Raw genomic sequence first — 23,998 nt, forward strand, 5'->3', positions numbered from 1 at the left:
GGGACAGAACACAGCATGCACAAACACATACGGTGCACTTAGCACACACAGCTTTGAAGGGACGTCTCACACCACCCGCACCACGCACGCTGTCTTGTACAGACACACACACAGTGCACACATCCTCAAAGGAACAGCTAACACCAAAACCGCACGTATAAACAAACACATCACAGATCACACACAGCCTTAAAGGGACAGTTCATCCCTCAAATCCTAAAGCTACAGGCTCACTTACACAGAGTCCTAAAACTGCACACAGTCTTAAAGGTACACGCATACAAAAATGCATAACACAAAGTCTTTAAAAAGGTACAGATCACTCCACATGCACACCAAACACAAACTTAAAGGGACATGAAACCCAAACTTTTTATTTCATGATTTAGGTAGAACATACAATTTTAAACAACTTTCCAGTTTACTTCTATTTTTAAATTTGTTTTATTCTCTTGGTATCATTTGTTGAAGGAGCAGCAATGCACTACTTTCTAACTGAACACATGGGTGAGCAAATGACAATCGGTGTATATATACAACCACCAATCAGTAGCTAGAACCTAGGTTATTTGCTGCTCCTGAGCTAACCTAGTTCATATTTTCAGCAAAGGATAACAAGAGAAGGAAGTAAATTGGAAAGTTGTTAAAAAAAATTGTATGCTCTATCTAAACCATGAAAGAAAAAAATTTGGGTTTCATGTTCCTTTAAAGGGACACTGAACCCGATGTTTTTCTTTCATTATTCAGATAGAGCATGCAATTTTAAGCAACTTTCTAATTTACTCCTATTATCACATTTTCTTAATTCTCTTGGTATCTTAATTTTAAAGGAAGAAAGTAAGTTTAGAAGCCTGCCCATTTTTGGTGAACAACTTGGGTTGTTCTTGCGGATTGGTGGATGAATTCACCCACCAATAAACAAGTGCTGTCCCGCGTTCTAAACCATAAATTGGCTGGCGCCTTAGCTTTGATGCCTTCTTTTAAAAATAAAGATAGCAAGAGAACGAAGAAAATGTGATAATAGGAGTAAATTAAAAAGTTGCTTAAAATTGCATGCTCAATCTGAATCACGAAAGAAAAAATTTGGGTTCAGTGTCCCTTTAAAGAAGGCAGGTCACAGTATTCAGGAAAACATGAACAACACACACAAGAACAGCACCATTTGCGTTAGGTTGTTGTGAAAATGTATATAATATATATCTATACTATAATCGCGTTTGTAACGCGTTCGTCAGTGTCGCCAGTTGCACACACATCCTGAAAGGAATGTTGGCTGCACGAGGCAGCCAAAAGAATCCACCTGGATGCAGCAAAGCTGCATCCTGGTGGATTCCGAAAATGGCAGGGTGGTGAAAGAATCCACCGAAGATGGATTCTTTCACCACCCTGCCATTTTAGAAATCTACCTGGATGCTGTGTAGGCAAACCAAAACAAAAAACATGCAACCACCTGCACGAAATAACGAAAAAAAACGTAACTGCTAGCAAGAAATAAATAAAAAACACGTAACAGTCCGCACAAAGTATTAACCAACACCTAAACCGCAAAACCCCACATCTCAAAATAATAAAGTATTAACCCCTAAACATCAAATAACATAAATAAAATATTAACCCCTAAACAGCCAACCCCCCACATTGCAATAAAACTAATTAACCTATTAACCCCTGAACCACCAAACCCCCACATCGCAATAAATATAATTAACCCCTAAACCGACAACACCCCACATCGCAATAAACCTAATTAACCTATCAACCCGTAAACCGCCAACTCCCCCACAGCCCAAATAACTAAGCCCTATAACCTAACACCCCCTAAATTAACCCCAATACTAAGTTACACTTAAATAAAACCCAACATTAAATTACAAAAAAATAATTTAAAATTACAAAATATAAAAAAATTAAACCTAATCCCTATGAAAATAAAAAGCCCCCCCCCCCAAATAAAAACACCTCCTAATCTAAACTAAACTACCAATAGCCCTTAAAATGGCCTTTTGTAGGGCATTGCCCTACGTTAAACAGCTCTGTTACGTTTAAAAAGTACTAAGTCCCCCCTAACAGTAAAAAACCCCCACCCACCAAATCACCCAAAATAAAAAAACCTAACACTAAAAAAAACCTAAACTACCCATTGCCTATAAAGGGGCATTCAGCTCTTTGACTGTCCTTAAAAGAGCAATCAGCTCTTTTACAGCCCATTAAATTACTAAACTTAAAAAAAAATCATAAAACGAAGCCCCAAATAGGTACTCCCCGTTCTTGAAGTCCGGCGGAGGTCTTCTTCCAGGCGGCTCCATCATCTTCTATCTTCATCCAGAGCAAAGGCAGCGCAGAGCTGGCTTCCCCGATGCACAGATCCTCAGCGGCGTGGAGGCTCCTCTTCATGTGATCGTCCGTCGCACACTGAAGATTGAATGCAAGGTACCGCATATTTATTGGGGTACCTTGCATTCCTATTGGCTGAAATTTTGAAATCAGCCAATAGGATGAGAGCTACTGAAATCTTAATGGCTAATGTGAACAGCCAATAAGATTTCAGTAGCTCTAATCCTATTGGCTGATTTCAAAATTTCAGCCAATAGGAATGCAAATTGCCCAAAATTGAATGGGGTACCTTGCATTCAATCTTCAGTGTACGATGGATATCGAATGAATAGGAGCCTCCACGCGGCCCCTGAGGATCCACGCATCGGGGGAAGACAGCTCCGTGCCGCGCCACCTTTGTTCCGGATGAAGATAGATGATGGATCCGCCTGGAAGAAGACCTTCTCCGCCGGCCTTGAGGACTGGTGAGTACCTATTTGGGGCTTAGTCTTAGGGGCAATTGGTAGTTTAGGTTTTTTTAGTGCTAGGATTTTTTATTTTGGGGGGTTTGTTGGGTGGGGGGTTTACTGTTAGGGGGTAATTGGTAATTTGTTTTGGTAAAAGAGCTGTTTAACTTAGGGCAATGCCCTACAAAAGCTCTTTTAAGAGATATTGGTAGTTTAGTATTAGATTAGGGGGTGTTTTTATTTTTGGGGGGACTTTTTTATAGGGGTATCAGTTTAGGTTTAAATGTTTTATTTTGGATAGCTTTGTTTATTTTTTTGTAATTTTATATTTTTTATTTTGTGTAATTTTAGCTTTGGGGTTTGTAGTTTTTTTTTTTTTTTTTAATAGACTGCCCTCTGGGCATGCTCCCAGAGGCAGAACTTTTTTTCACTTACTGCGATGAGTTTGTTTTTATTGAATTTTTTTCTGCAGGTAATTTTGAAATTAAATTAATGTTTAAATTACGTAGTTATAATAAAGCACCAGCTCAATTGCAATGCATTGATTATCTGGAGCATAAAGCAATATATATTATATTGCATCAGCTGAAAATTGCATTATTTTTTTCAAATATCTATTTAATACATTTTTTTTCTGTTGCCTTTGGTCTAACATCACATAATTATAAAGTAAAAATGTAGTTATAGGTGCATTGCTCATAAGAACAATATTCAGGATTCACAGCTTCACAGACTGGGAAAGGCTAGGGACGGGGTTGAAAAAATACTCTGAACTAGACATAAATTAATGTGCTGCTGCTGTACAGTGCTGCTCTGTATTTGACTGTTCTCTTCAAACAGCGCTTCATTATGGCTGCACTGCTTTTAAGAAAACTTACACAGTACAGTGTAGCCAGAGCAATGCACTATTTGAAGAGAACAACTTGATGAGGAGCAGGGCTGCAAAGCAAAAGAGCCAACAGTTCCGGCATGTCCCTATTCTTTCTGCAGACATGCTGCATTTTCTGCGATGACATCTCCGATTACAGCATGTTCTGCTATGGGGGGCATGCTTATCGCCTAGTATTATATATAATATAATAGCTGTGAGAGTCAGCTGACAGTGTTCTGTATGCTAGCACGGCTATTGGTTTAGAGGTGCAAACGTCACCTCATTGGTAGAGGAGAGCTGTGCCGTGGGTTGCAGGAGCTGCTGAGTTTAGCAACCTTTTTTTTTTTAAAATACAGGTGGCCCTCGTTTTACAACGGTTCAATTTACACCGTTTCAGAATAACAACCTTTTTTTCCAGTCATGTGACTGTTGTTGAAAAGCACTGAGAAGCAGTGCATTTATTAAAACAGCCAGTAGGTGGAGCTGTCCGCTTGTGTTGCAGCAAAGCCAAGCAAGCTGAAATTAATCAGTTTAACCAGACCTGAGCTATCGAGCAGATTTCAAAGGAACAAGATCTTCCTGTCTATAAATCAGTCCAGCTTGGAATGCATAGAAAGAACTGTTTGCAGAAAAATGCAAGTGAAGTCCGTGTTGTGTGATTATTTTATTAGGTTTATAATGCAGTTTAGCAAATATTTTTGTTCATTTAACTTAGTTTAATTATATATTCTGTGTTGTGTGATTATTTTATTAGGTTTATAATGCTGTTTAGCATTTCAAGTCTTCATTTCAAAGCTTTAAAAATAATGTATTAGGTGTTACTTATGACAATTTTGAGAGGGACCTGGAACCTAACTCCCTCACTTCCCTTTGACTTACATTATAAACTGGGTTTCAATTTACAACGGTTTCGATTTACAACCATTCCTTCTGGAACCTAACCCCGGCGTAAACTGAGGGCTACCTGTAACTGATAACTTAAACTCCACTTTATTTTAAGTGATGGTAAATCCTAGCGTTTGTTAAATGCTTGGATTTCCCAACACTTTAAATGCGGTATGGTTTTTGCATGTCCCTTTAAGACTGTGTGACCAGGCGGTGAGCTGCCCTTTAAGGCTGTGCTGTGGGAACATTATTTTCTCAGCAGTTTGTACAGTAGGTACTGACAGGGCTGCTTTAAAGTGAAGGTCAATTTGCGGCTAATGAAATACTGAAACGTATTCAATCACTTATCACCATTCTAGTCGCTAACTTTGTTTTTCACTTTACATATTAGGTTTTACATAAAATTATATATTTAAAAACTTGCCGTTTGCATTCCGACTCCTCCCCTCCACCACTTCCTTATTCAGTAGTTGTGACGTAGCGAGTGTTCCCACGCGCTCTCTACGTCTGTTCTTAAGCTTTTGCACAAGATTAACATTGAAAATGCGCATGCCCATCCGAATCGAGCATGCGTTAAATTTTGTATGCGTTTTGCGCGTCTCATGAACTAGCACGACGACATATGACGCTGTTGAGGAAGTTGCGCATGCGCATCACTTAGAAGTGACGTGGCGAGAAAGGGGCTGAACGCCCCGGGGTTGGAGCGGACATTGGAGAATTAGATCTTCGATTGCTGTCAATCAAGGTAACTTAGATGGTGGGCAGACGAAAATAGTGTAACGGAGGGTAAATAAATGGTAAAAAAAAGACAGTATGAGTGAAATGTATGCAAAATGATAAATGAACGTCAACATGATTTCTAATAAACAGCATGACAGCGTGAGCAAGTCACCCGGACTTGTGTACAGTAAACAGTTACCCGTCCCCTTCGCTCTACTCATGACCTCCTACTCTCCTCCTCTCTTGTCACCTCATCACACTCCCGTTTACAGGACTTCTCCAGACTGGCTCCCATCTTGTGGAACTCTCTGTCTCGCTCCACAAGAATCTCTTCTGGTTTAAAAAACTTCAAGTGCTCCCTAAACACTCTACTGTTCAGGGATGCATACAACCTACGCTAACCTTTCCTAATACCAGTTCCTCTCCTCCACTGCAATCCCCTGAACCCTCTTAGCATGTAAGCCTAAAAGTCCAGCTGTTTGTAGATCACCTTCTTAAGAGCTGATGACAACAGTGCAACTCTTGGCAGGGCCCTCTACCCATTTGATCCCTATAATTGATTTGTTGTACTCCGCCTTTGTTTATAGCGCTGCGGAATCTGTTGGCGCTCTACAAATAACTGATAATAATAATAATGTATAAAAACCTGCAGGCTAAGGGTTTTATACAATGTATCCATGTAGGTGAGTAGAGCTGGCTTGGGAAAGTCTATGGGGAACAGGGACTTTACACCCCAAAATTGGTCTCCCCTTTTTGTTCCTGGAGACACAAACACTGCAGTATTGTTGGTGGCCCTCATCTGAGCCCCCATACCAATTTTCTTTAAAGTAAAATAGTGCCATAGGGCTGAGGAAATAATGTAGAACGCTAAACTCAGTTTGTTCCTAGTTCCGCATCTGAAAACTACAATATTTTTTCCTGTAAAAAAAATTATAGTTTGAGGTTTTACCTTTTTATAGAATCGCAAACGCCGTCCCTTCCAGCATTATTTATAAAATATTTGAATGAATTCAGCCAATCAGATGTCATATCGTCTAAACCATTAAAGTTAACGGTACATGTCCAATTCGATCACTCTGTTTTTGTTTTTTTTTAAAGCAAAATATAACTCACACACCGGTAACAAGATGATGTACTGATGGAAGCGCCGCGCTTGCGTCACTTCTGTGTACAACGTAAAGATGTGACCACGTGACACGTTGTCTTTGTGACGCAAATACTGTGCATGCGCAGTGACGTTGACAGGCGGGAGGCGGTGAGCACGGCCGGTGTTACCCATAGTGCCCCGCGGAGCTTACCGGACCCGGTCCGCTTTAAACATGGCGGCCGCCAGGACTGTACTGGGGTGTGGACTGTAAAAGTTAGTTTAGCAGTTAGTTTAGTGGTGGTTGGTATCGGTTACTAACGTGACCCATACCGGGCGCTTTTAACGTAATTTGCCCTACATGTGTACTCTTCCGGGCGTCATGGAGGAGCTCCCTACTGCTTCTCCTAGACCTCAAGTCCCTCCGCAAGGTGGCCCGTCAGAACAGAGTTGCGAGCTCCCGGCCCGGCCCCCGCAATACACTATCCCGGGGATCCTTCACTACATTCAGCATGAGTGGGCGCGATTTGAGATGGAGAGAGCACATTGGGAGGTGGAAAGGGCCGAGCTTCAGGTAAGACTCCACATGAAGGGAAAATATAATTCTGGGCTAACAATTTAGGTTTTTGGGGGATTAGAAGAGGGCAGGCATAGATAGGCTTACCAGAAGTCCCACTTTTACTGGGATTGTCCCGTTTTGGAGGCGCTGTCCCAGTGTCCCACCCGGTTGTTCATTCTGTCCCAGTAGGGTTGCCACCTCCAGGTTTCAAATCATGTGTCCGGGTTTCAGACCACCTGAAACCCGGACACATTATTCAAAATGACTGGACTGTGGCTCTCCAGCATAGTTGGATGTTGTTCCTTTGTTTCATACAGCCCTGCTTCGCTTAACGTTCGTGTCCTTTAAAATGTACATTTAGTAATACAGGCTGAGTGAGCAGAATAGGGTTTTTTTTAATTTTGTAGTACTACTTGGTTTATTTTTCTAAGAATTTAACACCCTCACCCCGCCCAACCCCTGGTGTCATTGCCGGTAAAACACATTTAAGGGAATCATATGGGTATGGCTAGGAAGTACAGACAGGCAGGATTTTTGGCCTGGATCTTGCTTTACTTCATGCAGGATAGCATTTTGGCTATAATCTTCCTGCATTATGGTATAGAGTAGCCTCTTAACCTTTTAAAGCCGTTATGCCGTTCTATTCCGTCATAATTAGACTGGGCTTTAAAGCCGTTATAACGGAATAGAACGTCATAGCTAACGGCTGTCCTGAAGCCTTCTGTGCTGTCAGGATTTGATCGCGGTCTGGAGGGCGTTCCTAGGGTTGTAGGGACGCCCCCCAGACGCGATCCAATAATTGAAATCTCGTGCACGATCGCTTGGTTTCAATTTGTCTACATCATAACAGTTGCTCCGATGTAGGCACTTTAGCCCTGACACAAAAGGGTTAAACAGCTTTAGCAGGTACATGTTTCTTTTTTACTTTCATTCAATGTTGTATTTATGCCTTATCAGTATTTGGCTCTGTTCCTTAATTAGACACATAAAACACATTACAGGTGACCCTCGTTTTACAACGGTTCAATTTTCAGAATAACAACCTTTTTTTCCAGTCATGTGACTGCTGTTGAAAAGCATTGAGAAGCAGTGCATTTATTAAAATAGCCAGTAGGTGGAGCTGTCCGCTTGTGTTGCAGCAAAGCCAAGCAAGCTGAAATTGATCAGTTTAACCAGACCTGAGCTATTGAGCAGGTTTCAAAGGAACAAGATCTTCCTGTCTATAAATCAGTCCAGATTGGAATGCATAGAAATAACTGTTTGCAGAAAAATGCAAGTCAAGTCTGTGTTATGTAATTATTTTATTAGGTTTATAATGCTGATTAGCAAATGTTTTTGTTCATTTAACTTAGTTTAATTATATATTCTGTGTTGTGTGATTATTTATTAGGTTTATAATGCTGTTTAGCATTTAAAGTCTTTATTTCAAAGCTTTAAAAATAATGTATTAGGTGTTACTTATGACAATTTTGAGAGGGGCCTGGAACCTATCTCCCTCACTTTCCTTTGACTTACATTATAAACTGGGTTTCAATTTACAATGGTTTCGATTTACAACCATTCCTTCTGGAACCTAACCCCGGCGTAAACTGAGGGCTACCTGTACACTGCAGATATTAAATTGTGAAATTGATAATTATGAAAGTGATAATTATGCTTGATGTTTGGCATTATTTAGAATCTGAGATTTAGATTTAATGATTTATTTGCCATGACAACGTAATGGTGCCTTTTTTACTAGGGGGTGGTGTTATGGTCTATTTAAACTGTGTGATTCACTTGTTTGACTGAGGAAGGGTAGAGTATCCACGAAACATTACACACATAAAAGCTACTACTTTAAAAGGACTGGTAATTGCCGCGCCCACTTGACCACGCTCCTGACCAAACCCCCACTGGCACCGCACCAGGTGGTCCCAGTTTCACCTCTAAAAATTATAGTAAGCCTAGGCATAGAGCCCAGTGATATGTAAGGCCTAGACAGAGAGACTGCAGAAAGGAAAATAAAAAGTTAGTGATCAGAGAGGTGAGAGGGCATCAATAAAGACCGTTTTGTGGGATAAATGTAGATCTTGTGAGGAAAAGGAGAGCATGAAGTAGACGAGGCCCAGATACGGGGCACAGAGAAATGTCAAGGCCCAAAAAGGAACAGTGACAGAAACAGAGGGCGGATATTAGAGTAGCATATAGAGATAGTAACAGAATGGGGTATTACAAGGTCCAGAGAGTATGACAGCAGTCGGTCCCAGAGAGGGATAAAAACAGACTAACTGAAATAGACAAGCAGTCAGGGAGGGACAGAACGCGGCTAGAATAGACATAACAGAGAATGGCATATAGTACCTGAAATAGACATATCCCCGAGAGGGTAAGAAAGTGACTATATTAGTTGGGGACTTGAGAGGGATAGAATGAGTAACTGAAATGAAAAGAACCCAGAGAGAGGACACAGAACAAGGCAACTAGAATATCTCAATGAGACAAGACTTAGAGAGGTTTAGAGAAGAACAGGGGAGAGGAAGTGTGATGTTTCCAGGATGAGAGAGGGCACACAGGTGGTTAGAGAGAATGTATTGGGACAGCAAGAGAGGCAAGGGCATCATTTCCGTATTTTATACATAAGAAGCAAAGATTCTCTGAGTGAGAACACATTCCAGTGAGGAAAAAAGGGTCCAGACTGACAGAGCGAGAATAGTAGATATATAGCCTAGAGTAGTGTATAAAGAAAGGACTAAATGAATAAAGAGTTCACGCTAGCAGCATGATAGGACAGTCTGTACATCATGAAATCAATATGATTCTAAACCTACAGAGGATTATAGATAAATGACAGTCATTAGTTGTGTGAGAAAACTTTACAGTTTTGGTATATACTGCAGACAAGCCAGTAAGTTATCCTGGCACATGGGTTATGATATTGTTATAGTGGGTGTCCTGTGTACCATACAAGGTAATTTCCTACATGTAAACATTGGCTGCTTGACCAATGTCATCCTTCCAGCATGGCTCAACATGGCTAGATTTTCTCTGTTGTTTCATATGTGTGTGTTCTTATTGTAGGACCAGTGAATTCAGTAATTGTGAGTTCTCTTTAACCATTCAAGTGTAACTTTTCTTCAGTATAGTTGTTACTCTTCATGTTTTATGTTGCATGTTTTGTGTTTTTAAACTACTGCTATTAGAAGAAAAATTAGACAGCGTAACTCCATCCTTTTAAAATAAATATGATTTAATTGTGTGTGATCGTCTTATGATGTCACTTAACATTTCAGAACCAAAAAAATTAAGTCCTGTATCAGATGTTTTGAAGATCAGAAATGAATTAGTTGGTCACTAAAACTTGTCATCTGTTGGATTGTAACTATTGCTCATATGTAATAAACTTCGCTTCCCCGTTAGTGTTTTTTTTTTTTTTTTTAATTGCTGGTCCCTAATTTTATGTATTTATTATACATGTTTACTTTGGAATTATGATCATTTTTATTTAGCATGTGAAACATTCCTAACTGATGTGTGCAGCTAGGGAAGGGACAGGGTTGTCGTCTTAGAAAAATCAATCCCTGCTAAGAGATTTAATGCAGTTCAGCAGGAAAAAACAAGATTATTTCATGGAAAAATTAATGTATGGGCTTAGAAATGTAGATTTATTTCAGATAAATTTCTTGGAAAAAATATGAGTGTCTGGGATATGACTGAGAATGGCTATTGGTCTATTTAGTAGACTACAGTGCTTGACAGAGTTTGTCCGAAAGCCCCAGTTGCTAAAATTCTATTTCTATCTTGGTGGTACAAGAAAATCTACCATGTTACCTTGATATCGGTTGTAAAAAATAATAATCATATTTAGCTTTGGAGCAGCAATGCATCACTGGAAGGTAGCTGGTGATTGGTTGCTATCTTGTCATTGCCTCACCAGATTTATTTTATGTCCCTTTAATCGTAAAACTGATTCACATTCACAAATCCTGCACTTTTTTGGAACTTGGCATGGATTTGAACACTCTTTTTATATAACGTATGTTCACGTATGCATAGCTGGTGGTTAAAGATCTGCCTTTCTCATTTAGTATAGAACTAATGCTTTTTGTTTGTTTTTCCCCACCATGATTTTAACCCTTTAAGGACACAGCTTTCAGTTTGCTCAATTGTTTTATGACGGAAAAATTGTCATATGTCCTTAAAGGATTACTTTTGTTTAATATATACATACCAAATAATACAATATTCTATTAAATAATAATATATGAAAACTTACTGTACTTTATTTTAATAAAAACGAAGCATCCATACCTATTATTTTGCAGTAATGACGTAAGCATATCCAGCCCATCGTTTTCGCCATTATCTACATAACATCACTAACCAATTATATTGCGTGCCTATGCATATAATTATTGGCAGAATCGTCACTAATGCGCATGCGCATAAATTAGTCTCGATCGCGCATGCGCATTTCTGATCACTGAAGCCCAAATTACCTCCTCCTCGCCTTATGTATCTGCAGATGGACGTTGGATGTGATGCTGCGCTAACTCGCGCATGCGCAGTATTTAACAAAGACGCCATGTTTCAACTGCAGTTGTCAGCACGGATTGGGAATCCGTAACGGCTGACTTAGAAGTAGGTTTGGAAATAATCAATATTTCCAATATTAATATTTTATAAACTAAACATATTTGGTAAAGAAGGTACTTTAGAAAAATATATATTTATATGTATATTACGATTGTATTGTGATTTCATTTCTGACTTCAGTGTCCCTTTAAGAGGTTAATTTATTCAAGGGTATACATGTTTCAAAAGCTGAGGCTCCCAACATCTTATTACATGTGAACAAACTTGTCAAGCTCTGATTTTTAAATGGGCATGAAAATCAAAATTCAACTTTCATGATTTAGATCACGGAATGCCAGCTGGCAGTCCCCCCTGCGCTAGTTTTTATGAAAAAAAAGCAGAATTAAAAATGTGGATATTGTTTGGAAATATATTTGTGTGCTTTTTTTTTTGTCTTAAATTTATATGCACCCAATATTGATCTGTGATACTCCAAGTTGGCTGTCAGTAATTTTATAATAGAAAATGTCATTAAAAAATCCACTTCTGTTATTATATTTACTTAGTTCTCTTGGTATCCTTTGAGCATACTTTGGTAGGTTTAGTCCTGAGTACTTTATGGCACAAGGTTTGTAAAATATGGCAGCATAGAGGGGTCTCTGTCCGTATAATATACAATATATCTATGAAAATTGTACACTGTAAATCATGAACCTTTGTTTTGACTTTCATGTTAACCCCTTTGATTAACCATGTGTTTTCCGAGCAAGCAAGAGGTTAAATTATTCTGTTTGATATAAAGTATGTGAGATTATAATTTAAAATTTCTCCTGGATTCCAATCTAAAATTAAAGGGACAGTCAAGTTCAAAATAAACTTTCATGATTCAAATAGGGCATGTAATTTTAAACTGCTTTTTCAATTTACTTTTATCACCAATTTTGCTTTGTTCTCTTGGTATTAGGTGAAAGCTAAACTTGGGAGGTTCATATGCTAATTTCTTAGACCTTGAAGGCCACCTCCAATCTGAATGCATTTTGACAGTTTTTCCACCACTAGAGGGTGTTAGTTCATGTGTTTCATATAGATAACATTGAGCTCAAGCATGTGAAGTTACCTAGGAGTGAGCACTGATTGGCTAAAATGCAAGTCTGTCAAAAGAACTGAAATAAGGGGGCAGTTTGCAGAGGCAGAGTTAAAACATGTATTACAACTGTGTTGGTTATGCAAAACTGGGAAATGAGTAATAAAGGGATTGTTGATCTTTTTAAACCACAAACCATCTGCTGTTGACTGTCCCTTTAAATATAATGGAGTTATGGAAAAAATAGAATTGCTACAAATTTAAACCCTCATGAAACCCAAAATGTTTCTTTCATGTTTCAGAGCATGCACTTTTAAACTACTTTGAAATGTATTTACTATCCTTTGTTGAAAAGCAGGGAGGTAAGATCAGTAGCATGTACGTGTCTGCAGCACTATATGGCAGCAGCTTTGCAAGAATGTTATCCATTTGCAAGAGCACTAGATGGCAGCACCTTTTCTGCCATGTAGTGCTCCATGCTACCTACCTAGTTATTGCTTCAACAAAGAATACCATGAGAGAGAAGCACATTTTGATAATAGAAGTAACATGGGAAGTTGTTTAACATGTCATGCTCTATCCTATCCATTTAAAGGGACATGAAACCCACATTTTCTTTCATGATTTAGAAAGAGTATGCAATTTAAAACAACTTTCTAATTTACTTCTATTATCTAATTTGCTTCATTCTCTTGATATCCTTTGCTGAAAAGCATATCTAGATAGGCTCAGTAGCTGCTGATTGGTAGCTGCACATAGATGTCTTGTGTGATTGGCTCACCCATGTGCATTGTCATTACTTCAACAAAAAGTATCTATAGAATGAAGAAAATTAGATAATAGAAGTAAAAAAGAATATTGTTTAAAATTGTATTCTCTATCTGAATCAGGAAAGAAAAAATTGGGGTTTAATGTCCCTTTAATACTGTTGGCTTCACTGTCCCTTTTAACCCCTTAACAACCATGACATACCCTGTACATTGCTGGTAGTTGTTTTTTTTTCGGTCCATAATATTGCATCTCGCTGCCAGCGCCAAGGCATGTTCCCTAGAAAGGCCAAAAAGCAAATTCTGTAACCTGAAAATCAAACCGCTGCTTTAGGCAATTTGCAGCATTTTGAAAATCTAGGTTACAGATTTAGCTTTTTGGTCTCTCAAGGGAGAATGGCACAAAGCACAGTTTTTACAAAGAAACAAACAGTGTTTAAAAGGACATCAGACACCTTGTAATTACAATATTTCTGTTCTATTGCTATAGAATAGCGTGAGCCAAGTCTAAACCTTTTTTAATATTATACTTTATGTAGCGCCAACATATTCCGCAGTGCTGTCCATGGATACAATTCATTTAAATAAAACAATGATACAATATAAAACTTGTAAGAGACAGGACAAAAATTACAAACACATACAGGAGGAATTGAGGGCCCTATTCCCGTTGGAATTTACAATCTAGAAGGGATTTTTCAAAACCAATTAAAATCTTGTTCGCTGCAATTGTTTTTTTTCTATAGTCAAATTCCATCCACTACTCATTTGCAGGACCTATCTGGACTTTAGTCTGTAGGTGATTAGGCTAGTCAGTCATATTAGTATAAAGTGAATTGTTTTGAGGTCTATTTGCTAAAGCCAATTAGGAAATATCTGTAGCAGGGTTAGCCTTAAAAGACAGTTAAAGTGAAGGTAAACTTTGATGAATGAAAGCCCGTTTTTTTAAATTAAAAAAATACTATTAAAAACAGGGGCACTTTCATTCATCAAAGTTTAGAAGGCAGCCGTTTTGATTAAAAACGTACGTACCTCTTCTTTGCACAGCCAGAGCAGCTTCCCCCACCCAGAGATCCTCTCTTCACACGTCATCAATGACTAATCCAGCTTCCTAAGAAGAGGTACATTTTTAATCAAACCGGCTGCGTTGTATTTTGATGAATGAAAGTGCCCCTGTTTTTAATAGTATTTTAAAAAAAACGGACTTTCAATCGTCAAAGTTTACCTTCACTTTTAAATACTGTAAAATTGCATAATCAAATAGTGCTTTTGCAATCTCTTTATTATGTGCTAACTCTGAATTTTAAATATTTTAATTGAACAGTAGATTTATTTCTTTGCATCAATTAGCCAGCCCCCTGTATCATGTGAAAATTGATGATGGAAGTAAATTGGAAAGTCTCCTAACCCCTTAACACACGTCGTACAGGGTACGTCAAACACAAACTGATCTTTAAAGACCAACAACGTTCCCTGTACATCGATAGGGGTTTAAAGCGGCTGGAAGCGATCCTGATCGCTTCCAGCCGCTTTCAAGGTATTGCCGTGATGCCTTTATATTGAGGCATCACTGCAATACCTTTTTTGGCACACTGATGCAGAGAGGGCCACTTTGTGGCCCTCTCTGCATCGGCCAGCGATGGTGCTGATCGTTGGTGGGTGGGAGCAGCTGCAGGGAGGCGGGTGCCCATCGCTGGATCACTTCCGGCTAGCCATGTTGGATCCGTCCCCGGTGCGTGCGGGAGGCGTGTGCGCGTGCCCGTGATCTGCACTAATATGTGCATGATAATTCAAGTCTTGGTGGGAGTGGGTGTTGGGAGATGGAGGGGGAAAATTATGTTTAAAAAAATGGATGAGGTGGAGGGGGGTATTGAGGGGGGCAGCTACACTACAGAAAAATAAAAAATTATATTAAAGGCACATTTATTTTGAAAAATGTTAAATATTGCTGCCATAGACTGCTAAAGACACATGCACTCTCCTGGAGTCACAAGAGCCCACCTAGGTTTACTCTAAAACAAAGTATTCCAAGTGAATAAAACAAATGTGATAATATAAGTAAATTGGAAAGTTGTTTAAATGACATACTCTATCCAAATCATAAAAGTGCATTGTTGACTTAACTGTCCCTTTTTAAGAATCACTTATTCAGACATACGCTTCCAATTAACTTTAAAAATAATTAAACTACAGTACCAGGGGTCTAAAATTTAGGAGCCAATAAGAATATTTAGGTCCTGGGAAGAACCCAGATTATTATTTATAAAGCGCCATTTTATTAGGCAGCACTGTAAAATTAAAGGGACATGAAACCCAACATTTTTTTCTTTTCCTTATTTTTCATGATTCAAATATAGCATGTGATTTCACTCAACTTTCCAATTTACTTCTTTTAAACAATTTGCTTCATTCTTTTAGTATCCTTTTTTGAAGGAGCAGCTATGCACTACTGGGAGTTATCTAAAGACATCTAGTGAACCAATGAAGAGGCATTTTTTGTGCAGCCACCAATCGGCAGCAAGCTCCCAGTAATGCATTGCTTCTCCTGAGCCTACCTAGATATGCTTTTCATCTATGGATACCAAGTGAATGAAGCAGTTTAAATAATAGAAGCAAATTGGAAAGTTGTATAAAATCACATTTTCTGTCTGAATTATGAAAGAAAATTTTTGGGTTTCATGTCCTTTTTAATAAGTTATGGAGTACAATAAACAGACTTGTACAATAATCAGAAGACAATTAAATCATAAGGGTTTAAGGTGCTGCACTCGAGTCACTCTAAGCTGTAAACTATCTTTCTCTTGTAAGTTGTATCCAGTCCACGGGTTCATCCATTACTTGTGGGATATTCTCCTTCCCAACAGGAAGCTGCAAGAGGACACCCACAGCAGAGCTGTCTATATAGCTCCTCCCCTAACTGCCACCCCCAGTCATTCTCTTGCAGCTCTCGACAAGATAGGAAGTATCAAGAGATATGTGGTGACTTAGTGTAGTTTTACCTTCAATCAAAAGTTTGTTATTTTTAAACGGTACCGGCGTTGTACTGTTTTACTCTCAGGCAGAAATTAGAAGAAGAGTTCTGCCTGGAGGTTGATGATCTTAGCGGTTTGTAACTAAGGTCCATTGCTGTTCTCACACATAACTGAAGAGTATGGGACAACTTCAGTTGGGGGAACGGTCTGCAGATTACCTGCTTTGAGGTATGTTCAGTATATTTATTTCTAGATGAATGAGTTCTAGAAAATGCTGACAGAGCCTTGTGTATTTGAGGTAAGCCTGATGCAGTGATTTAACAGCGACTGGGATCATGCTTACAAAACAGGGTACAACTCTTATTACTTAGTGACAGTTAAACGTTTACATGAATTCAAAAATAGGACGTTTTTTCTCTGAGGGAGATAAGTCTTTATTTGGGGCCTAGTTTCCACATGGCTAATCAGATACTCCTAGGAGTATTTTCTTAAGGCTCCTCTGGCATCCAGTACATGGTGGGAGGGGCCTATTTTAGCGCTCTAAATGCGCAGTTTTAATTCAGACTGAGACATCCAGCTTCCCTAGAGGAGTCCTCTGGCACCTGAGGGCCATTATAAGGGGTTTATTTCTGCACAAAATTGTACTTGAGGGCATGTAGGAGCCTCAGCAGAGCTGTGGCAGGGTGCTTAACTGTCTTGTAACGTTTTTTTAACGTTTTTAAATCCGGTTTGGGGCCTAAGGGGTTAATCATCCATTTGCAAGTGGGTGCAATGTTGCTTTAGTCCCTTACACACACTGTAAAAATTTCAAAGACTTTACTATATTTTTACACTGTTTTGCAGTTTAAGTGTTGTTTTTTTTCTCTTAAAGGCACAGTAACGTTTTTGTTTAATTGCTGTTTCACCTTTATTAAAGTGTTTTCCAAGCTTGCTTGTCTCATTACTAGTCTGTTAAACATGTCTGACATAGAGGAAACTCCTTGTTCAATATGTTTAGAAGCCATGGTGGAACCCCCTCTTAGAATGTGTACCAAATGTACTGAAATTTCTATAAAAACATAATTTATGCTTACCTGATAAATTCCTTTCTTCTGTAGTGTGATCAGTCCACGGGTCATCATTACTTCTGGGATATTACTCCTCCCCAACAGGAAGTGCAAGAGGATTCACCCAGCAGAGCCGCATATAGCTCCTCCCCTCTACGTCACTCCCAGTCATTCGACCAAGGACCAACGAGAAAGGAGAAGCCAAGGGTGTAGTGGTGACTGGAGTATAACTTAAAAAAATATTTACCTGCCTTAAAAACAGGGCGGGCCGTGGACTGATCACACTACAGAAGAAAGGAATTTATCAGGTAAGCATAAATTATGTTTTCTTCTGTTAAGTGTGATCAGTCCACGGGTCATCATTACTTCTGGGATACCAATACCAAAGCAAAAGTACACGGATGACGGGAGGGATAGGCAGGCTCTTTATACAGAAGGAACCACTGCCTGAAGAACCTTTCTCCCAAAAATAGCCTCCGAGGAAGCAAAAGTGTCAAATTTGTAAAATTTGGAAAAAGTATGAAGCGAAGACCAAGTTGCAGCCTTGCAAATCTGCTCAACAGAGGCCTCATTCTTGAAGGCCCAAGTGGAAGCCACAGCTCTAGTAGAATGAGCTGTAATTCTTTCAGGAGGCTGCTGTCCAGCAGTCTCATAAGCTAAACGAATTATGCTACGAAGCCAAAAAGAAAGAGAGGTAGCAGAAGCCTTTTGACCTCTCCTCTGACCAGAGTAAACGACAAACAGAGAAGACGTTTGTCGAAATTCCTTAGTTGCCTGTAAGTAAAATTTTAGAGCACGGACTACGTCCAGGTTGTGCAGTAGACGTTCCTTCTTCGAAGAAGGATTTGGGCACAAAGAAGGAACAACAATCTCTTGATTGATATTCCTGTTAGTGACTACCTTAGGTAAGAACCCAGGTTTAGTACGCAGAACTACCTTATCCGAATGAAAAATCAAATAAGGAGAATCACAATGTAAGGCTGATAATTCAGAGACTCTTCGAGCCGAGGAAATAGCCATTAAAAATAGAACTTTCCAAGATAACAACTTTATATCAATGGAATGAAGGGGTTCAAACGGAACGCCCTGTAAAACATTAAGAACAAGGTTTAAACTCCATGGTGGAGCAACAGTTTTAAACACAGGCTTAATCCTGGCCAAAGCCTGACAAAAAGCCTGGACGTCAGGAACTTCTGACAGACGTTTGTGTAACAGAATGGACAGAGCTGAGATCTGTCCCTTTAAAGAACTAGCAGATAAACCCTTTTCTAAACCTTCTTGTAGAGAAGACAATATCCTAGGAATCCTAACCTTACTCCAAGAGTAACCTTTGGATTCACACCAATATAGGTATTTACGCCATATCTTATGGTAAATCCTTCTGGTAACAGGCTTCCTAGCCTGTATTAAGGTATCAATAACTGACTCAGAAAACCCACGTCTTGATAAAATCAAGCGTTCAATTTCCAAGCAGTCAGCTTCAGAGAAGTTAGATTTTGATGTTTGAAAGGACCCTGTATCAGAAGGTCCTGTTTCAGAGGTAGAGACCAAGGTGGACAGGATGACATGTCCACTAGGTCTGCATACCAAGTCCTGCGTGGCCATGCAGGTGCTATTAGAATCACTGATGCTCTCTCCTGTTTGATTCTGGCAATCAATCGAGGAAGCATCAGGAAGGGTGGAAACACGTAAGCCATCCTGAAATCCCAAGGTGCTGTCAGGGCATCTATCAGGACTGCTCCTGGATTCCTGGATCTGGACCCGTAACGAGGAAGCTTGGCTTTCTGTCGAGACGCCATGAGATCTATCTCTGGTTTGCCCCAACGTCGAAGTATTTGGGCAAAGACCTCCGGATGAAGTTCCCACTCCCCCGGATGAAAAGTCTGACGACTTAAGAAATCCGCCTCCCAGTTCTCCACTCCCGGGATGTGGATTGCTGACAGGTGGCAAGAGTGAGACTCTGCCCAGCGAATTATCTTTGATACTTCCATCATTGCTAGGGAGCTTCTTGTCCCTCCCTGATGGTTGATGTAAGCTACAGTCGTGATGTTGTCCGACTGAAACCTGATGAACCCCCGAGTTGTCAACTGGGGCCAAGCCAGGAGTGCATTGAGAACTGCTCTCAATTCCAGAATGTTTATTGGCAGGAGACTCTCCTCCTGACTCCATTGTCCCTGAGCCTTCAGAGAATTCCAGACGGCACCCCAACCTAGAAGGCTGGCGTCTGTTGTTACAATTGTCCAGTCTGGTCTGCTGAATGGCATCCCCCTGGACAGATGTGGCCGAGAAAGCCACCATAGAAGAGAATTTCTGGTCTCTTGATCCAGATTCAGAGAAGGGGATAAGTCTGAGTAATCCCCATTCCACTGACTTAGCATGCACAGTTGCAGTGGTCTGAGGTGTAAGCGTGCAAAGGGTACTATGTCCATTGCCGCTACCATTAAGCCGATTACCTCCATGCATTGAGCCACTGACGGGTGTTGAATGGAATGAAGGGTGCGGCAAGCACTTTGAAGTCTTGTTAGCCTGTCCTCTGTCAGGTAAATCTTCATTTCTACAGAATCTATAAGAGTCCCCAGGAAGGGAACTCTTGTGAGTGGAACGAGTGAACTTTTCTTTTCGTTCACCTTCCATCCATGTGACCTTAGAAATGCCAGTACTAACTCTGTATGAAACTTGGCAGTTTGAAAGCTTGAAGCTTGTATCAGAATGTCGTCTAGGTATGGAGCTACCGAGATTCCCCGCGGTCTTAGTACCGCCAGAAGAGCACCCAGAACCTTTGTGAAGATTCTTGGAGCTGTAGCCAATCCGAATGGAAGAGCCACAAACTGGTAATGCCTGTCTAGGAACGCAAACCTTAGGTACCGGTAATGATCTTTGTGAATCGGTATGTGAAGGTAAGCATCTTTTAAATCTACAGTGGTCATGTACTGACCCTCTTGGATCATAGGTAAAATTGTCCGAATAGTCTCCATCTTGAACGATGGAACTCTTAGGAATTTGTTTAGGATCTTTAAGTCCAGGATTGGTCTGAAAGTTCCCTCTTTTTTGGGAACCACAAACAGATTTGAGTAAAACCCTTGTCCCTGTTTCGACCGTGGAACTGGATGGATTACTCCCATTAACAAGAGCTCTTGTACGCAGCGTAGAAACGCCTCTTTCTTTGTCTGGATTGTTGACAACCTTGACAGATGAAATCTCTCTCTTGGAGGAGAGTATTTGAAGTCCAGAAGGTATCCCTGAGATATTATCTCTAGCGCCCAGGGATCCTGGACATCTCTTGCCCAAGCCTGGGCGAAGAGAGAAAGCCTGCCCCCCACTAGATCCGATCCCGGATCGGGGGCCCTCAATTCATGCTGTTTTAGGGGCAGCAGCAGGTTTCCTGGCCTGCTTGCCCTTGTTCCAAGACTGGTTAGGTCTCCAGTTTTGTCTGTAGCGAGCAACAGATCCTTCTTGCTTTGGGGCAGAGGAAGTTGATGCTGCTCCTGCTTTGAAATTCCGAAAGGAACGAAAATTAGACTGTTTGGCCTTAGGTTTGGCCCTGTCTTGAGGCAGGGCGTGGCCTTTACCTCCTGTAATGTCAGCGATAATTTCTTTCAAACCAGGCCCAAATAAGGACTGCCCTTTAAAAGCTATATTAAGCAATTTAGACTTAGAAGTAACATCAGCTGACCAGGATTTTAGCCACAGCGCCCTGCGTGCCTGAATGGCGGATCCTGAATTCTTAGCCGTAAGTTTAGTTAAATGTACTACGGCCTCCGAAATGAATGAATTAGCTAGTTTAAGGACTCTAAGCCTGTCCGTAATGTCGTCCAGAGTAGCTGAACTAATGTTCTCTTCCAGAGACTCAATCCAGAATGCCGCTGCAGCCGTGACCGGCGCAATGTATGCAAGGGGTTGCAATATAAAACCTTGTTGAACAAACATTTTCTTAAGGTAACCCTCTAATTTTTTATCCATTGGATCTGAAAAAGCACAGCTATCCTCCACCGGGATAGTGGTACGCTTAGCTAAAGTAGAAACTGCTCCCTCCACCTTAGGGACCGTTTGCCATAAGTCCCGTGTGGTGGCGTCTATTGGAAACATTTTTCTAAATATCGGAGGGGGTGAGAACGGCACACCGGGTCTATCCCACTCCTTAGTAACAATTTCAGTAAGTCTCTTAGGTATTGGAAAAACATCAGTACTCGCCGGTACCGCAAAATATTTATCCAACCTACACATTTTCTCTGGTATTGCAACTGTGTTTCAATCATTCAGAGCCGCTAACACCTCCCCTAGTAATACACGGAGGTTTTCCAGCTTAAATTTAAAATTTGAAATATCTGAATCCAGTCTGTTTGGATCAGAACCGTCACCCACAGAATGAAGTTCTCCGTCCTCATGTTCTGCCACCTGTGACGCAGTGTCTGACATGGCCCTAATATTATCAGCGCACTCTGTTCTCACCCCAGAGTGATCACGCTTGCCTCTTAGTTCTGGTAATTTAGCCAAAACTTCAGTCATAACAGTGGCCATATCTTGTAAAGTTATCTGTAATGGCCGCCCAGCTGTACTGGGCGCCACCATATCGCGCACCTCCCGAGCGGGAGATGCAGGTACTGACACGTGAGGCGAGTTAGTCGGCATAACTCTCCCCTCGTTGTTTGGTGAAATTTGTTCAATTTGTACAGATTGACTTTTATTTAAAGTAGCATCAATACAGTTAGTACATACATTTCTATTGGGCTCCACTTTGGCATTGCAACAAATGACACAGGTATCTTCCTCTGAATCAGACATGTTTAACACACTAGCAAATAAACTTGCAACTTGGAATACAATTCTATTAGAATATTATTAAAAACGTACTGTGCCTTTAAGAAGCACAGAAGATTTATGACAGTTGAAAATTAATAAATTGAAACAGTTATAGCCTCAATCCTTGTAAACAACACAACTTTAGCAAAGGTTTGATCCCATTAGCAAAAGACAACTAATTCTGAAAGCAGAAAAAAATTACAGAATAAACGTTTTTTATCTCAGTCAACTATAATCTCACAGCTCTGCTGAGAGAAATTACCTCCCTCAAAACAAGTTTTGAAGACCCCTGAGTTCTGTAGAGATGAACCGGATCATGCAGGAAATACAATGAGCTGCTGACTGAAATTTCTGAAGCGTAGCAAAAGCGCCAAAAAACGGCCCCTCCCCCTCACACACAGCAGTGAGAGAGAACAGAAACTGTCAGAAAAAAGATCAAGCAACTGCCAAGTGGAAAAATAGTGCCCAAACATTTATTCACTCAGTACCTCAGCAAATGAAAACGATTTTACATTCCAGCAAAAACGTTAAACATAATTTCTTATTTATTAAAAAGTTTTATGTACTTCTTACAGTGTAATTCCAGTGAAGTACCATTCCCCAGAATACTGAAGTGTAAAGTATACATACATGACATTATATCGGTATGGCAGGATTTTCTCATCAATTCCATTGTCAGAAAATAAAAGCTGCTACATACCTCTATGCAGATTCATCTGCCCGCTGTCCCCTGATCTGAAGTTTACCTCTCCTCAGATGGCCGAGAAACAGCAATATGATCTTAACTACTCCGGCTAAAATCATAGTAAAACTCTGGTAGATTCTTCTTCAAACTCTGCCAGAGAGGTAATAACACACTCCGGTGCTATTTTAAAATAACAAACTTTTGATTGAAGATATAAAACTAAGTATAATCACCATAGTCCTCTCACACATCCTATCTAGTCGTTGGGTGCAAGAGAATGACTGGGAGTGACGTAGAGGGGAGGAGCTATATGCGGCTCTGCTGGGTGAATCCTCTTGCACTTCCTGTTGGGGAGGAGTAATATCCCAGAAGTAATGATGACCCGTGGACTGATCACACTTAACAGAAGAAATATAAAGACCATATTATGGCGCTTAAAGATTTATCTCCAGGGGATTCTCTGACTGAAAAAAGGGGATTATGCCATCTAGCTCTCCCCATGTGTCAGAACCTATAACTCCCGCTCAAGTGACGCCAAGTACATCTAGCGCGTCTAATTCTTTTACCTTACAGGACAATGGCGGCAGTTATGAATGCTACCCTCTGAGGTATTGTCCAAACTGCCAGGGTTACAAGGAAGCGAGACAGCTCTGGGGCTAGAACTAATACAGAGCTTTCTGACGCTTTAATGCCTGTGTCCGATATACCCTCACAATACTCAGAAGCCGAGGCAGGTGAGCTTCTATCTGTGTGGGTGACATTTCAGACTCGGGGAAGGCGTTGCTTCAGTCTGATTCTGAAATGACAGCGTTTAAATTTTGAGCTTGAACATCTCCGCTTATTGCTTAGGGAGGTTTTAGCGACTCTGGATGGTTGTGACCCCATTGTGGTTCCAGAGAAATTGTGTAAAATGGACAAATACTTTGCAGTGCCTGTTTACACTGATGTTTTTCCAGTCCCTAAGAGGTTTTCGGAAATTATTACTAAGGAATGGGATAGACCAGGTGTACCGTTCTCTCCCCCTCCTGCTTTCAAAAAGATGTTTCCCATAGATGCCGCCGTACGGGACTCGTGGCAGACGGTCCCTAAGGTGGAGGGAGCAGTCTCTACCCTAGCTAAGCGTACAACTATCCCCGTCGAGGACAGTTGTGGTTTCCTAGATCCTATGGATAAAAAATTGGAGGGTCTCCT

At 40.4% G+C, this 23,998-nt stretch overlaps 2 protein-coding genes across 5 annotated transcripts in view; one reads left to right on the plus strand and one right to left on the minus strand.

Annotated features, from left to right (window-relative positions):
• The window catches only part of AP4S1 (adaptor related protein complex 4 subunit sigma 1), a 43,858-nt gene extending 37,456 nt beyond the window's left edge, over positions 1–6,402 (minus strand). For 2 of the 3 annotated variants that reach the window (XM_053697932.1, XM_053697934.1), the window contains exon 1: positions 6,206–6,350. The gene's annotated coding sequence lies outside the window, so the exon portion shown is untranslated. Of the gene's footprint in view, positions 1–6,205; positions 6,351–6,373 lie in introns of those variants that run through there. The other variant, XM_053697933.1, reaches the window with a different exon arrangement.
• Positions 6,403–6,490: 88 nt separating this feature from the next.
• Positions 6,491–23,998, plus strand: part of STRN3 (striatin 3) — a 532,215-nt gene continuing 514,707 nt past the window's right edge. For both annotated transcript variants that reach the window (XM_053697936.1, XM_053697935.1), the window contains exon 1: positions 6,491–6,914. In XM_053697936.1, coding sequence (XP_053553911.1) covers positions 6,702–6,914 — 213 coding nt within the window. In that variant the 5' untranslated portion in view covers positions 6,491–6,701. The remainder of the gene's footprint in view (positions 6,915–23,998) is intronic.

This window comes from Bombina bombina, chromosome 1 (assembly GCF_027579735.1).
Source record: "Bombina bombina isolate aBomBom1 chromosome 1, aBomBom1.pri, whole genome shotgun sequence".
NCBI lineage: Eukaryota > Metazoa > Chordata > Amphibia > Anura > Bombinatoridae > Bombina > Bombina bombina.